This window comes from Nannobrachium achirus (genome assembly GCF_963921795.1).
Source record: "Nannobrachium achirus genome assembly, chromosome: 2".
Lineage (NCBI taxonomy): Eukaryota > Metazoa > Chordata > Actinopteri > Myctophiformes > Myctophidae > Nannobrachium > Nannobrachium achirus.
Window position 1 is genome coordinate 29,606,843 of NC_137811.1, and position 15,433 is coordinate 29,622,275.

Here is a 15,433-nt window from a genome sequence, read left to right on the forward strand (position 1 = left end):
TATTTCTATAACAGTGGTTCTCAAACGTTTTAATTTCATAGAGCCCCATAACTCCGAGAGTGTACAAATGGAACCGAATGGACCCAATTGTCCATTTGGTTCCATTTGTACACTCTCTGAGGTCGGATTCACACTGCGGTCTCGGGACCGTTCTCGAGGCTACTTGGCAGATGTTTTGACAGTGTGAAGCCTGCGGTTTTCCTCAGAAACGGATAGCCTCGAAACCACCTCAAGAGGTCTCGAGACTGCATTGTGCGTCCTCGAGACCGGTGCGCTGCAGTGTGAAGCAACCGTCCACAAAAACGGAACGTGACCTCATATAAAGTGGACGAGTCAGGCGTCGCCACAAATAAACACTGGGTAACAGTTGTCGACATGGCCTCAGGGTTTCCTGCAGGAAAAAGTCTTGACCAGGGGGGGGATCTCATGGCGCACGCGCGAAGCGCGTGCGCCATGAGATAATTAATTAATTAATTAGAGTAATTAATTCACTTAATTTTTAATATTAATTCTTATTTTTGCCCTATAAAAAACACATGAATGTGCCCATGATGACGGAAAACACAACTACATGCTATCATCCACATTTATTCAACATTGAATAACTTATATTGCCGGTTCGCCACCAAAGGGTTAAAAAAATAGTGTGCACGCTGGTGTACGAATTCGTGCACAGATGATGCACTATGCATGTACACGCTTTTCACAGCTTTCAAACAAAAAAATTCGCTTGGAAATCCGTTCAGGCATTCAGGAGATACCAGCCCTTATGTTTTCTTCAAATGTAAACAAACATGGCTGCCATGTTTGAAAGATAGGGTTGGTATGGGGGTTAAACATGCAATTTCGCGATCGCGATCATGCCTAGTACATTGTTGGAGGTCCAAAAAGTTTTTTTGAAAAAAAAAAAAATTGAATTTTTTTTTTTTTTTTTTTTTTCTTATACCCTTGGGGGGGCGGGGGGGTTTTCTGGCCAGGCGGGGCGCCTGGCCTGTAAAGTGCTGCAGGAAACCCTGGGCCTGGTCTAACAGAGAGATTGCTTGCTTGTAGGGCTGTCTTCTGCGTCGTTTTAAGCCCCGCGAATCGACGCCAATTGTTTGAGTCGAGGAGTCTAAATTGTATATATTTTTATATTATTTTTAGCCTACTACTGCGGTGCGCTGGACTGGTGTCATGTACTTCCAATTGAGAGAAGTAGCAATTGGCGAACAGTTATTTATTGTCTCGCACAAGCGCACTGGCAGGGGTGAAAGTGAGACGGAACGGCCAGAACCGCCGCTCCGTTAAAACATTCGGAGCCGGGACGGTGCTCCGTTAAGAGGAAGAAGCAAGCAGCTGTCAAAATCCCATATTAAATAACCTGCCACAGCACAAACGCATGTCCAAGTCCAAGAAGTAAACAATCTAGCCTACTGTCAGATTAACATACACAGCTACTAGTTACATTTTCTAATTAAGTGCTTCTGAATTGTTCCAGTGTTTTTGTAATCCAAATGCTGTTTGTGTTTCGCAGCCTGTGTCCATGACATGTCCAAACTGCTAGCTCGCGTCCATGAGCTGTGCCTCCCCCATCCGTTTTTAGCTGGTCAGCAGGACCAGCTCTTTAAACAGATTACATTGTCCTGAGACATTCAGGGGACCTAGGGGACCTATTTGCCGATTGGCTGTCCATGTCACATGGTCACGAGCTCATGATTGGGAGCCAGACCTGTACTGCTGTAATGAAATATTTTGTCCAGCAGGGAGCACCATTCCTTCACACTGAGCCGGTGCCTGTGGCCAGCCTGCTTGTGATAAATGAAACAGAAGAAAAGAGAGGTCTATACTTGAGTAAAAGTACAAAAGTATTGGCATCAAAGTACAAAATGTTTGTATGATTGCTTGTAGATCGGTTATCATTCTTTGATTTTCACAAGTCATTGTTGACATCATCATCCATTTAAGCTTTATAATTAGCTTCATACTAACATTAACATTATTTTTCTTTCAATTCTAAACGTAGAGATTAGGTTATGAAAGGAAGGTGATTAGGTGATGAAAACTAGCAAAACTATAGCAGCCATTCACTTTAATCAACGCGATGCATCCAATGTAATTGTGATGAGGATGTCAAACAAACGTTAATCACGTCGTATTTAATTATACTTCATCTGTTACAGATGATTGTCCAAATAAACCGTACGTTATTTAAACTGTGAGCCATTTATAGACAATATGCAGTGTTGCCCTGGGCATCGTTGTAGGCTGTAGTAGGTGATGTGTCACACCATCTGCATACCATCTGCATTAACATATGAACTGAACGAGTATGCAAGTTGTCAATGATTTAACTCTATGACCATGATATGGGCTTTGGTGTGAAGTCATGAAAATATCGTACCCTACACAATTTACAAAAGCAACACAAAGTACATTCATTGATGAGCTGCTTCTTCCTGTCATCTGATCAGTGTCCACACAGTAGATTAATTCGAGTTGCATTTTAATATCAAATGAAACAGAGCAAAAACGATGTGCTGAATGAACCAATGCGAGTCTTTGAGAATTACAGTTAGTATCTTCACCAATAATGAGCACATTTCTAGAGACACGGTAACACATTCATTGTACTAAATGACAAGAAAGCATATATTTAGAACGATATGTAGCAGTGAAATACCACAAGATTTTGGAAAATGCCTACAATCAATACACTTATTTGAACACCTTGGTTACATTAAGTTCTGCATAATGCGTACTTTCTGCTTTTGGTACATTTTAATACAAATACTTTTTATACTTGTACTCAAGTATCCTACATTTTGAATACAAGACTTCCACTGACATTGCAGTATTGCATGATACTTAAGTAAAGAATGCGAGTACTTTTCCCACTACTGCCTAGTAATAAGCATGCTAGTTTTAGTACAATCAGACATCACAGATAGATTTATAGAGTAATAGGCTCTAAGGCAACTGCAAACTTAGCAGGAGTCCTCCAGGCTATGGGGGAAAGTAGCTGTTGGAAAAAGTACTCAAATGTTTTACACTTGTTTTTTTTAAAGTATCTTAAAAGTATCAATACTGCACTGTAGATGTACTCAGTTATAAGTAAAAGTCACACACACACACACACACACACACACACACACACACACACACACACACACACACACATACACGGGGGGGGGGGGAGTGACAAAATTCATAGATCTAGAACACAGACTTCATAGATATAGAACACAGAATATGTACAGTACAGTACAGTGAGGTACAGTATACAGTACAGTAAGGTAATACGCAGTTATTACTGTTGTTTGAGCACGCCCGAGTTTTTTCAAAACTTTTTTTTTCCAAAAAACTTTTTTTTCCAAAACTTTTTTTTTTCAAAAAACATTTTTTTTTTTTTTTCAAAAAACTTTTTTTTTTCCATCTGACCAGCTTATATATTGACTGTGTCAATTCTTGTTTCTGATACCGTTCTCGACACTGACTCATTGCTCTGTGTCCCGCGACTGCGGAATGGATCCCATCGTTCATTTAAAAGAGCCGTTCAAGAGAGCCGAATCGTTCGCGAATGTCTCATCTCTACTGCGCGCTGCTTGGGACGGGGCCTAGCGGAGAAGTTTTATTTGTTTTAACGGTGTTATCGGTGTGCACTGCTGTGCCTGCTTGACGTGCTTGTTACCCTTAATGTGAATATTAAGCCACACTGTGGCTTGTGAAAGCGTTTCAAGTGTAGGCTACGTTGATTATTAAATAATACAAATAATAACGTGCGCTTTGCTGCGCTGGACTCATCATTCTGCAAGTTTCTGCGCCTGGAAAATAGCAGATCTACAAGCTCACAACGCGTCGCGGATGCGAGGCATTGTGAGCTTGTAGATCAGCGAACGTCACTCGACACCTACTATACAGGTCTATTGATATGCAAATAGGCTTGTTTCTTTGTTAAACAGTTGTCGAGGTGTGAACTTCGGGGGGTGCGAGACCCCGGCTCAGAAAAGGTTTGGGTCGTCGGGGGGCGCACGACCCAAGACCACTGCAACACTGTTCCACACTATAACTCTATGGTTCCACACTGCGCTGTCGCGCGTCGGAAACGTGAAGAGGCGCATTGGATTGTTACATCAACTTTCGTGCCTGAATTTCTTGGCGACCAGAATCAGTAATGTCGCATAGTTGATGACGTCTGTATTCACTGGCGAGGCACTATGTGCATACCGCCACCTATAGGATCAGGATGTATAGTGCTAGTGGTCTCCAGGGAGGGAGAATCTTTGCCAATGTGAATGCTGGCCAGCGTGAACCAGCAACCGTTTTCAGAATAGGGTTGGGGGCGGTAACCACCGTACCGCCGTACCGCGCTATACCGAGGTCTACCGCGGTGTCAGTGTGCTTACCGCGGTAAAAAGACAAAAAAAGGTATATTTTTGGAGCTGTGTGGAACAGAGCTCCGCTATGGGCAGGAATGTGTGTCCAGTCTCACAAGTGAGAACTGTCCCGTTGAGTTTGAACAGGATCTGCGCATGCGCGACACACGCACGCGCACGCACGCATGCACACACACACACACACACACACACACACACACACACACACACACACACACACACTTAATCGTTTTCAAACCGAAATCGCGATGCGAACGGTTTCTCTGCGAAGTAGAATTCCCAAGCAATATGGAGACGTTTTAATTTTTGAAATCCATTCATAATTGACTAAGGAATGATCAAATCAAACTGTGGTGACTTTCTTTGCTTCCGAGCATCCACATGCTGAAAGTGAAAGTGAATTTGGCACAGTGGCCACTGTGCAGGACTCTGCCAGTGCGTGGGAACTAGGGGTGCTGCAGGTGTTCCAGCCCCCCATGGGGAAGTTTTCATTTTTTTATTTAAATAAGAAAAGAACAAATCAAACATAGCAAAAATACGTTGCCTGTTGTTGTAGTTTTTTATTTATTCATTTATATATATACTTGTATTTATATATATATATTTCCATTATAAAATGGATTAAAAAATTATAAAAAATATTAGGCCTATTATTTTTCAAACATAGCAAAAATATGTTGCCTGTTGTTGTCGTTTTTTATTTATTCATTTATATATATATATATATTTTATATACTGTATATATATATATATATATATACATATTTCCATTATAAAATGTATTAAAAAATTATAAAAAATATTAGGCCTATTATTTTTTCGCGGGCGCGCTGCTCACACACACACACACACACACACACACACACACACACACACACACACACACACACACACACACACACACACACACAGCTCCACTTCGAACCGAGGTTTGATTTTTATTGGAAAACAAGCGAGTTTTAAAACGGGGGAGAAGCGAGGACCGCATGCGCTCCATGCCGCTCTGCTCTGGGCTGTGTACCACATGTTTGGAAGCCACATACACTCAGACACAGACCTGCACACAGTGCATAGGGCAGGAGAGTACGGAGCACAACTAACTCTATGACGGAGCAGCATAAACTTTCTCTGTAATCCACTCGACACAAGGATGTTAATACATACCTTGTGTTGTGGCATATCTTTTTGGAGCTGTGTGAAGCACAGGCTCCCTATACGTGGCCGTGTGTGTCTGTGTGTCTGTGTGTCTGTGTGTGTGTGTGTATGTAGCCTGAACTTCCTAAACTTCGGCACGCCACTAGTCCCACAGTTTTGCCACCACACACTCGCGCCATATGTCAAATCGACCGGCTTACTCGGGAATCATGGGCTATTACTTTTCTAAGAGAAAGGTTCTATAGTTTAATTGATATTAATTTATTAGTGAATTAATTTTCCCCATTGACTTATAATGGGAATCGCAAAAACTCACATTCAATTATTTGTCTCTCGCAAACCATAGGGGCTAGAGTTTCAAGACTTGGAGAGGAGGTTCATAATGATTTCAAGGATTAAATAAAAAATAATTGTGTCATTTGGCCGCATGGTGGCGCCATAACACCCCACTTTACGTTTTGGCCTGTAACTCTTGAACCGTAGGTCGGAAAATTAAAAATATTTTTTCCCTGGATTCCTTGGGTCATGACGCATCTCCCCATTGCGCCATGATAGATTTTCCGCCATCTTGAATTTTCTCCAAAACACACTTTTTGCTCCTTTTCCTACATATTTTCTTCAAATGTCACACAAATCGGTACACATGATCCACACACACACACACACACACACACACACACACACACACACACACACACACACACACACACACACACACACACACACACACACACACAGCTCCACTTCACACGGGTGTGATTTTTTATTCATACGGATTACTGGCGGAGCGCAGGCCGCGTGGACTAAAACCGAAAATGAAACTATTTTACTTTTTCCACCGCGTCGCGCATTGTGCCCTGTCCGGCGGCGCGTCGGCGATTTTATAACCTTTTCTGTCAAGTCTTGTAACTAAAACCTGTATATAGCAGCACTCAATCACTGCGATTTGAGAGTTGAGACGTGACGTGAGTTTACAGAATCACTGTACACGATCTGACTACCCTTCCTCTTCTGGTTTGTTCACACAGCTGTTTGTGTCTGAAAAGCCCAAGTAGCTAGCCTACGTTACTATGGTAACCCGACAGTGCAGATCTAAAAGCTCAGAACGCGTCGCGGATGCAATGTGTTGTGAGCTTGTAGATCTGCTCCTTTCAAAGCCATACCCGCTGTGCTGTACGGAGAAGTATAACTCGGGCAGTCAGGCTGTGGAGAGGCGATTTTTGGGAAGATGATTGCAATATTTTGGCTTATCGCCGAACCTTAATTAATAGATACGGGGGTGCGGTAATTACCGCAGTACCGGCGGTAAATGGGAAGACGGTAATCGCGGTAACAAAATGTCGATACCGCCCCAGGCCTATTTCAGAATCAGTTCTAATCAAACGGATTGCAGTGTGAATCCGCCCTTAGTTACAGACTTGTGAGGGTCCATTTGGAACCCCTCAAGGAACCCTGAGACTCTGAGAGTACCTTAGATTGTTTTTTGTTTGTTTTTACTTTATTCATGACACAATGGTATCTGATCGGTATCGGCCAGGTTATGGGTAAGGGTACTGTGAAGGTGAAAATGATATGGGTACATCACTTAATGATTTTACTGTATGAAGGTTTGGGAATAGCAGAACACTGGCTGAAGAGAGAGGGAGAAGATGGGTGTAGTATTGTTGGTCGCAGGCCTATAATGTAGGGCAAAGAGCATGGGGATGAGATGGGATGATGAAATACAACAACAGCTGTGCAGTCGGGGTCTGATGCAACACACAACCACACGTTGGATCATATAGGGTGCAAGTCATTATTTTTACTGTATATTGGCGCTGTCGGGTGGAAACCCTGTATGTTCAAAACCTTTCCCTTTTCATTATTATTAAAAAATAGAGGAAAGAAATGTGAAAAAGGCCCATCTAGCGCGTCGCGTGTTGATCTGCTATTTTCACTACTTTTAGTGTGACTCTTTTGCTTGACGGAAGTACGGCAGTCGTATTCAAAAATAAATACAAGGCTGAACTGTGTAGATGCAAGGTTTCTGCCCGACATCGAGAGAGAGAGAGCACACATTGGGAGTCATCTGGGTGACAAATGTCTCTCTTCACCAGTTTTCAAGGGGTTGTGATTCCCTTCCAGCAAAGTGAGATGGCATCTCCCATTACTCCTGCTCCATGACAGACTGGAGCAGAATAATGTGTGAACGGGGACTCCATTAGCTCTGTGACCCTTGAAGCGGTTCTCACAGTTCCTTTTTTTTGGAGCGGTGAAAGCGCTCCCAATAGACAGGTATGTCTGTGGCTGGCTGGCTATGTGGCTGGCTGGCTGGCTGGCTGGCTGGCTGGGTATGTCTGTAGCCTGGCAATACCTTGAGTGGCCACACAAGTTAAAGGAGGGGCGCTGTTGTGCAGGCACACACACACACACACACACACACACACACACGCACAAACACACACACACACACACACACACACACACACACAGATTCACCGCTCCACTTCGAACCGAGGTTTGATTTTTTCTTTTCTAGCGTGCACAAAAACGTCTTCACACAAACTTTGTGAAGACATTATACTTCTGAAGAAATTATACTTCTTGCAATAGTGGCAATTTGTATCCAGTGAAAGCGCAAGTTAGGCAGAGCTAACTTTCTTTTGTGTGTGTTAAGTATATCACTGTCCACTTTGTCTTTTTTTTCTTTTTTGTAAGTACACTCTCCAAGTATTGATTGGAACTGTGTGAGTCAGTGGAAGCTGGCGGACTGTCTATAGCTGGTGTCTGCTCTGCTGACTATATCCTGAATCTCTCCTACATAAGTGAAATATTTCTTTAATGGAAAACGGTCTCATTTCTTTTCCCCTTAATGACAGGACGCAGACTCCTAAAGTCAAGCAGACTCATCCACTTTATTCTTGTCTGATAATGATGACACTAATGTCTTATTTATTCCTGCTCGTCTTTTCTCCCACTGTTGTGTTTCCACTCTTGTCCTGTGTCCCTCAGCACCCAAGTTACCTTATACAGTAAGTAACCAGCCTGGCCCCGAAGGCTAGTGTCCAGTGTCTTGGAAACGGCTATCTCGGGTGACTCTGTAGAAAAACACAATGTACCTGTTGCGAGCCAAGAGGCGCTTGTCAATAAAGACAGAGACGGAGGGGTGCAATTTGTATCGAACGTGCACGCCACGCACATAATTTGTTGTGTATGCTCTTTGTAATTTTGTGGTGTTATTAACTTTCACCATTGATAACTATAAACACGACACAGACAGTAGTTGAGGTAGTTATTTCTTTCTTACTTTATTAGAATATGCAAGAATTGCAATGCAATATAGGTAATTAATACTAATATAGTTCAAACACCCCAGTTTGTTGTTCACCAGCAGCAGTATACCTAGTTGTGGAATTCTAGGTAGTCATGTGTTGAGTGCATGCAAGAGTGTGTGTGGGGTGGGCGCTATCCTGTGTGCTTGTGTGACATAAGCGAAGCCCATGTGCTTCTCCCCCTTCCCGTTTCATGTGTGGATCTCGGCGGATTTGGGTCTGATTATCCTGGATTTACATTGGTTAATTTCGGGTCTCGCCTCAAAACGTCGCAACCAATGAGCCTCCGTGAGCCAGGGCTAGGAGGGGGATTAGTTATTTGACGTAAGAGGGCATAATGTGTAAGACATGGCCAGCGATCCATGCACCCCACAGTGTCTGTCTCCTGCTGGTCATGGGTATCAACCAGCTGTCTGTTATGCTTGCTCGCAGGTTGGAGGTAACTGGTGGGAGGCAAGCTTTTTAAAGATGTGCTTTTTATAGCGTGGCTCTGCAGGAATGTTGCTGTCCATGAGGGTCTCTCTATGCGTCTGCCTGTGTGCCCGGAGCTAATCGTGCAAACGCGGGAAACGATCAGCGCCAAATGTCTTGTGCACACTGCCAGCAGGCCACAGGAATAAAGTTCTACATAAAGTATGAGAACACATATACATTTATTTTCAATGAGGCTATGATCGACTTGAAACCTTGTCCAATTTGGGAGTCATATCCCAAATATAATAGAAGACTGACATTACTAAATTACTGACATCACAGGCAGGGAAAAGAAGTATGCCATTAAGAAGTAAGAACAATGACCTGAATGCATATCTTCCTAGTCTACCCATGGACTCTGCTTTAATGGGACATGTTGCCGGTTTTGTACCCAACTCTTGTTCTGATGGGAATAAATTGTGTGTATGGTGTTGCAAAAAACAAACAAAACAAAAAGAATAAGATGATATCCATTATGATATACTGTATCAGTGATGTTAATAGGTTTTTAATGTAATGAGTCCCGGGACCCAAGGAGGGTCTTTCGGATGAGTCCCAGGGATATTTTATGGGTCCCACAAAAATTCAACGCGTCATGTCATTTTTGACAAAGTGCAGCATTTAACTTGAATTGGTTATTATATGGTTATTTACATTGTTTATCTTACAAAATACATACAAAAACGAATGAAACAATTAAACTATAATAGTACCTTGAGATGAAGAAACACTAGGGATGGAGCTTGTTAATTTTTATTGATAATGAGCACTTTATCGCTGTTGCTTATCGAGCCGGGCTTTTATCGAGCCCACTATTGAGCTTTTTTCTGTTATTTTGTGGAAAGACATGAGACACTAATATATATATATATATATATAATTACAGTACTATTCATGAATTAATAATAATAGCCTACTGTAAAACTATACTATAAACTATAGGCTAACATTTCCATGTCTCCTTTTTTTTTTTTTTTTTTTTTACAGTAAATGCATATCTATTTTTTCCATTAAATACATTTGACCAGGGCCTTCAAATACAGTACTTTAACAGACAGAAGGCAAGTCAACCTTTTTATTTTTGGAAAATATTTGAAGAAACTAAATGTGTACCGTCTCTTTAACAGTGTAATTTATAATGCATAGTAAGACGGTGTCACGCAACAAAAAAATACCCAATCAACAAGCTCAAACCGTGTCTGCTCGCACCGCGTTGTGATCTTGTACATCTGCTATTTTCGGTAGACTCAGAAGTCGCGCTGGCAACGCTACGGATTCATTCGCACGGAGCGATACATTATAACTCTATGGCAGTGATTTTGAGTGTCCCAAACGGATTATTATCGATGGAATCATTCATATTTTCAAGCACCACATACTGTGGGTAGAGAACGGGTGTCGCGCTGCTTCAACAGCCCGCGTTGGAGTTGTTTCAACTCGTCTCAGACTAGCTCTGGTCCATAGCGTTAGTGGAGGAGAACTCCACTAACGCTATGGACCAGAGCTAGTCGCAGACGTGCAAAGTTATTGATTGCACTTGGGTCTTATGTGATGCACTATGGACAAGTGCCTGGCTCCGTCTGCATTGTCGAAGACAGTGTTCCCTCCCGAGCATGATGTAACAACCGTGCTGCATATAGCCATTGTATTTAGCTCTCCCCTTGTCTTTTCCAAAAGGTAACCAAACTTTTTAGTGTTTCACGCGTTCCACCGTTGTTCCGCGGCACGCATGCACTTCCAAAGCACACAACTATCGATGACACATTGTACCTCCCGGCCCCCGGCCGCTATAGCAGCCCATGACGTGACGCTTACCCGATAACAGGCTCGACAAGCCAAACCCACGTTCGGTGGGGGAACCCTTCTTGGTGTATCACCTAACACGCTGTGCCACTATGGTCAGAGAGCGGCCCGGTGCTACGCTAAAACTAATGCACCCATTGAATTCTGTGACCATGCAAGGAGCACACAATAGCGTCGGTGGATTCCAAACACACACTGTCGTTAGTTCTATCGTCTGTTTTAAGACTTTCTACGCGGATTTCATTTGTGTTAACGTAGGGTACAGTAGCATGCCTTAACCCATGAACAATGGTGGCGTCTGTGGACTTTTTAAAATATATTTCTTTTCGCGACGTGGTAAATTATTTTCACGTGGACTCCAATGGAGGCGATGCGTCCGTGGGACCCCAGAACACTAACGTGAATGCGTCTCTAGGCAACGTGAATGCGTCAGAGACGCGGGATGCGCACGTACTGACGTCACTGCTGTATGCATTATGACATCACACGGATATGTCCACATTTTGGAATCTCTAAAAACACATTTCTAAGGTTGTTGTTTGACACACACCACTGTATGATCTGTAGAATAATTTATTGAAGATTCAAAATCGACATTGTCTTTTTAATCATTTTTTTCTTCTTTTTTTCAAGATACTCATTGGGCATGCACGCGCGCTCGCACAGACCAATAACTAATTTCTGTCTCAACAACCTATCCCCCCCCCACCCCCCCTTCCCCTCTCCCTCTTTTCTAGTGATGGACACCAAGGCGGTGTTTGCAGCCCTCTACGGAGTGTGCGAGGAGAATGTGGCGTTCTTCTCGGGGGGTGCCAAGGGCTCCCAGGGGGAACCGGCTCGACGTCTGGTGGAGTCCATGACGTTGATCCAGGAGCATGGACATAGCTTGGAGCCTGTCGTCACTGGTTTCGCCGCCATCTACCACCACTTCGACTTCGACCCGCACATACCTGCCAATGGCTACCGTTCCCTGGTCAAGGTATGACGTCTGTCGCCGACTGTTACGGGGGTGGGGGGCTTAATCTCAAAGTTTGCAAGTCCAACCCAATGGATGGAAGGGGACAAAAATGTCCCTGCTTATTAGAAGTTCGTAGTTAGAATAGCTTTACATTTTCTAGTTCAGACTAGGTTGTCAAAACATTTTAAACAGATTAATCACAGTTTAGCTGTGATTAATTATGATTCATCAACATTTGTAAATGTGTCCAAAAGATGCCAATTTTCTCTGTATATTCATTGTTATGGGAATGTAAAGATAAATTGCGGCAGATTTATACATATTTTAGTAAGCCTTATTTGTTATGACATATACATATTACATTTGTTTATCATGACAAATGTACATATTACATTTTTTATTTTGACAAATAAAAACTAAGTCTGCACCCTTGGTTGTGCTACTGAAGGAAAGGGGGATAATGGTGAGGTTTAGTAAGAAACCTGCTCACAGTAGTGTGAATGGAAGAGAGCAGTGGATGCTGACTGTGTGTGTTTGTCTCATTGTCTGCACGAAGTTGCTCTGTTGTGAATAATCTCACATGCTAGAAGAGTCGTACCTGACACAAGAAGTTGAGTAAAATAAATGACAACATTTCATTGCCTTAATTACATAAGTTAATTATCCCAAGTTAATGCACAAATTGTGCCCTAGTTCAAACGTAATATCTTGTCGTTAAATAACTACCGATGACTTTGTGACTAACATTGTAAATCCTATCGGTGTACATTCGACTTAGAAAAGCACACAATAATTGCTAATAATCTAATTTTTTTTTTTTTTATGTTTCACAATGTCTTTGAAGGTCCAAGATGCCATGGTCTCCATAGACTTCCATGTAATTCATAGTGCATGGATCATGCACGCCCATGCCTAGATCATGCACCACGTGTGTGCACGCTGTTCATAGCTTTCAAACAAAAAAATCCGCTTGGAAATCCGTTCAGGCATTCATGATATAGCAGCCATTATGTTTTCTTCAGATGTAAACAAACATTGCTGCCATGTTTGAAAGAATGGGTTGGTATGGGGGTTAAACATGCAATTTCGCGATCACGATCATGACTAATACATTTTTTGAGGTCCAAAAAACATTTTAGAAAAAAAAAAAAAAAAAGATCTCGGGTTGGCACAGGGGGGGTACCTACAGTATACAAACTCAAGAAACTCAGGGTTGGCAATAGAGGTGTTAACTGTATGTAATTGTGAAACTCTGCATTTAATTCAACCACATTTGGTCAGCTGTTGGTCGTGAAGGACCAACGGCTGATTGATGATTACACAGGGTTTAATAACCAGAACCTTGTACATCCTATCTCCACATCCATCATGCTGACAGAGGAGCAACGTAGTCAAAGAGGTCATTACAGAGCATTTCATCAAATATATGGCACTGATTAAACAAATTAAACACAAAAATTAAACACAATTAACAAAAAAGGCACGTAGAAAATGATAAAAACATATTCTTCCACCAAAAATCATCATTACCAATAGTGATTAATAACTGTGACAAAATAACTTACTGCTGGTTGCCGACTAAAGGGCTCCAAGTCCTGACGTGTGGTGTGAAGAAACTGATGTCCAAACCTTCCAATAGATTTCAGCATCAACGTTATTTATTAGCCAAATCCTATACTTGACATAATAAAGAAATAAACATAAAAGCACAACACCAGCCTCTCACAGACACACGTCAGGACTTAGAGCCCTTTAGTCGGCAACCAGCAGTAGTGCTCAAATGGCTCTTACACCATATACAGTACAGTATACCTGCCCACACTCCACAGCAACCTCTTACTTCCCAAGGTTAGGGTACTACTGTGTTAGGGTTGTCTGTGTGCTATACGTCTTTTAACCAGCACTTGACTTACTGTAGTCCTTACATGTGTGGACAGTCACGGTATGTGTGCATGCGTTTCTACGCTCACTCCTTGGAAAGTCTACACTCACTTTTTGGAAGGTGGACAGGCATCAAGCTATTTTGTACATCTGTTGCATGCGGAGGAGGTGCAGCGTTTTAGCAATCGCTTCTCAGATTATGTCTGTGGGCGTGAGCCCTCCACCATCACCACCTTCCTGAAGACTGATCAAGCCCGCAAGATACGTTAATCTTATTGGTATTCTCTCCTTCCCACGAGGAGCTGCCCAACCATCCATTCTCTGACTTGATATCTCTCTTTGTCTCAAGGTCAGCCCATTTGTTTTACAGATTGATTTTATGTCAGGGAATCAGGATAGATAAATTCCTTCAGCTGCGCAGTATCACCCCTCACCGCCACTGTACGTACTGTACTGTTCTTTCTCTCCCCACTGTTATTGATGAAACATCACTATACTTCCCATGCTGCCGCCCACCGCTATCGAACAAATCTAGCGGACGAAGAAAATGAGTACTCGTCTGTTTCCCCTCTTCTCGTCGCTTTTCCTCGCTCTCCCCCCCTTTAATCTCTCTTTATCCCCATAGTTCTGGTTGGTCTAATGCGTTAACACCCTGAGTAAAGTGGTGAGATTTCCACGTACTGCTCATGTCCAGCCAGTGATTAAAAACATGCCCCTCTCTTAACTTAACCCCTTCCTTCTGAGAGCCTACCACACTAATCTTAAATGAGTCAAACGGCCCAGGAGAGCCTCCTGAGTCCTGCTTCAAGGACTGTAATTAAAAGAGGGATATCTTGCCCACTAATCTATCCACCATGGGGAGAGGCAGTGTCTGCCGCTGTCCTGCATTTAAATGCACCAAGGGACATCATTATGTTAAGTTCTGAATGAACTTTCAACTAAAAAACTTAAATTTGGTAGCATTTGCCTCTATACACCCAGTTATACATCTTTACTTCAAAACCAAGCAATTAGTTGAACAGGCCCTTTTCTTCTTTCTTATTCTCTTAGAATAATAAGCATTCTATGTGCTGTCTTTGCTGTTTCTAAAAAGCAAAGTCTAAAAGCATACTGGAGATATGTTCATACCAAGGAACAAATTTAGAACAAAAATCGTGAATGAGACTACGTTTGTAGAAATGCTCATAAAAGTGCTTTACATACAGTAAAGGGATTACGAGAGAGTCCATGAGACCAAATGTCTATACCGCTCAACCGCTCAACCAAACGACATTCCCCGCCTGGCCCGTTGAGATTAGGCCAGGCGGTACTGCTTGTCAACCAGTAGGTGTCTTACCCAGCACCGGGGTATCAATGGAAGAGCAGGGAGAGCACTTCCAATCACTGCACCAGTTATACTGTATGAACATGTTTTACCATATAGATTGGTTGAAATCATGTTTTATTCATTAACCACTTAAAGGAGATTCCGGACTAGT

General features: G+C 42.5%; 1 protein-coding gene across 1 annotated transcript in view; it reads left to right on the forward strand.

Annotated features, from left to right (window-relative positions):
* The window catches only part of LOC308297553 (hormone-sensitive lipase-like), a gene marked incomplete at its 3' end in the record, with an annotated part of 58,159 nt that overhangs the window by 12,754 nt on the left and 29,972 nt on the right, over window positions 1-15,433 (forward strand). Inside the window, exon 2 of the mRNA XM_080741010.1 lies at window positions 11,854-12,095. Within this exon, the coding sequence (XP_080597136.1) occupies window positions 11,854-12,095 (242 nt within the window). The remainder of the gene's footprint in view (window positions 1-11,853; window positions 12,096-15,433) is intronic.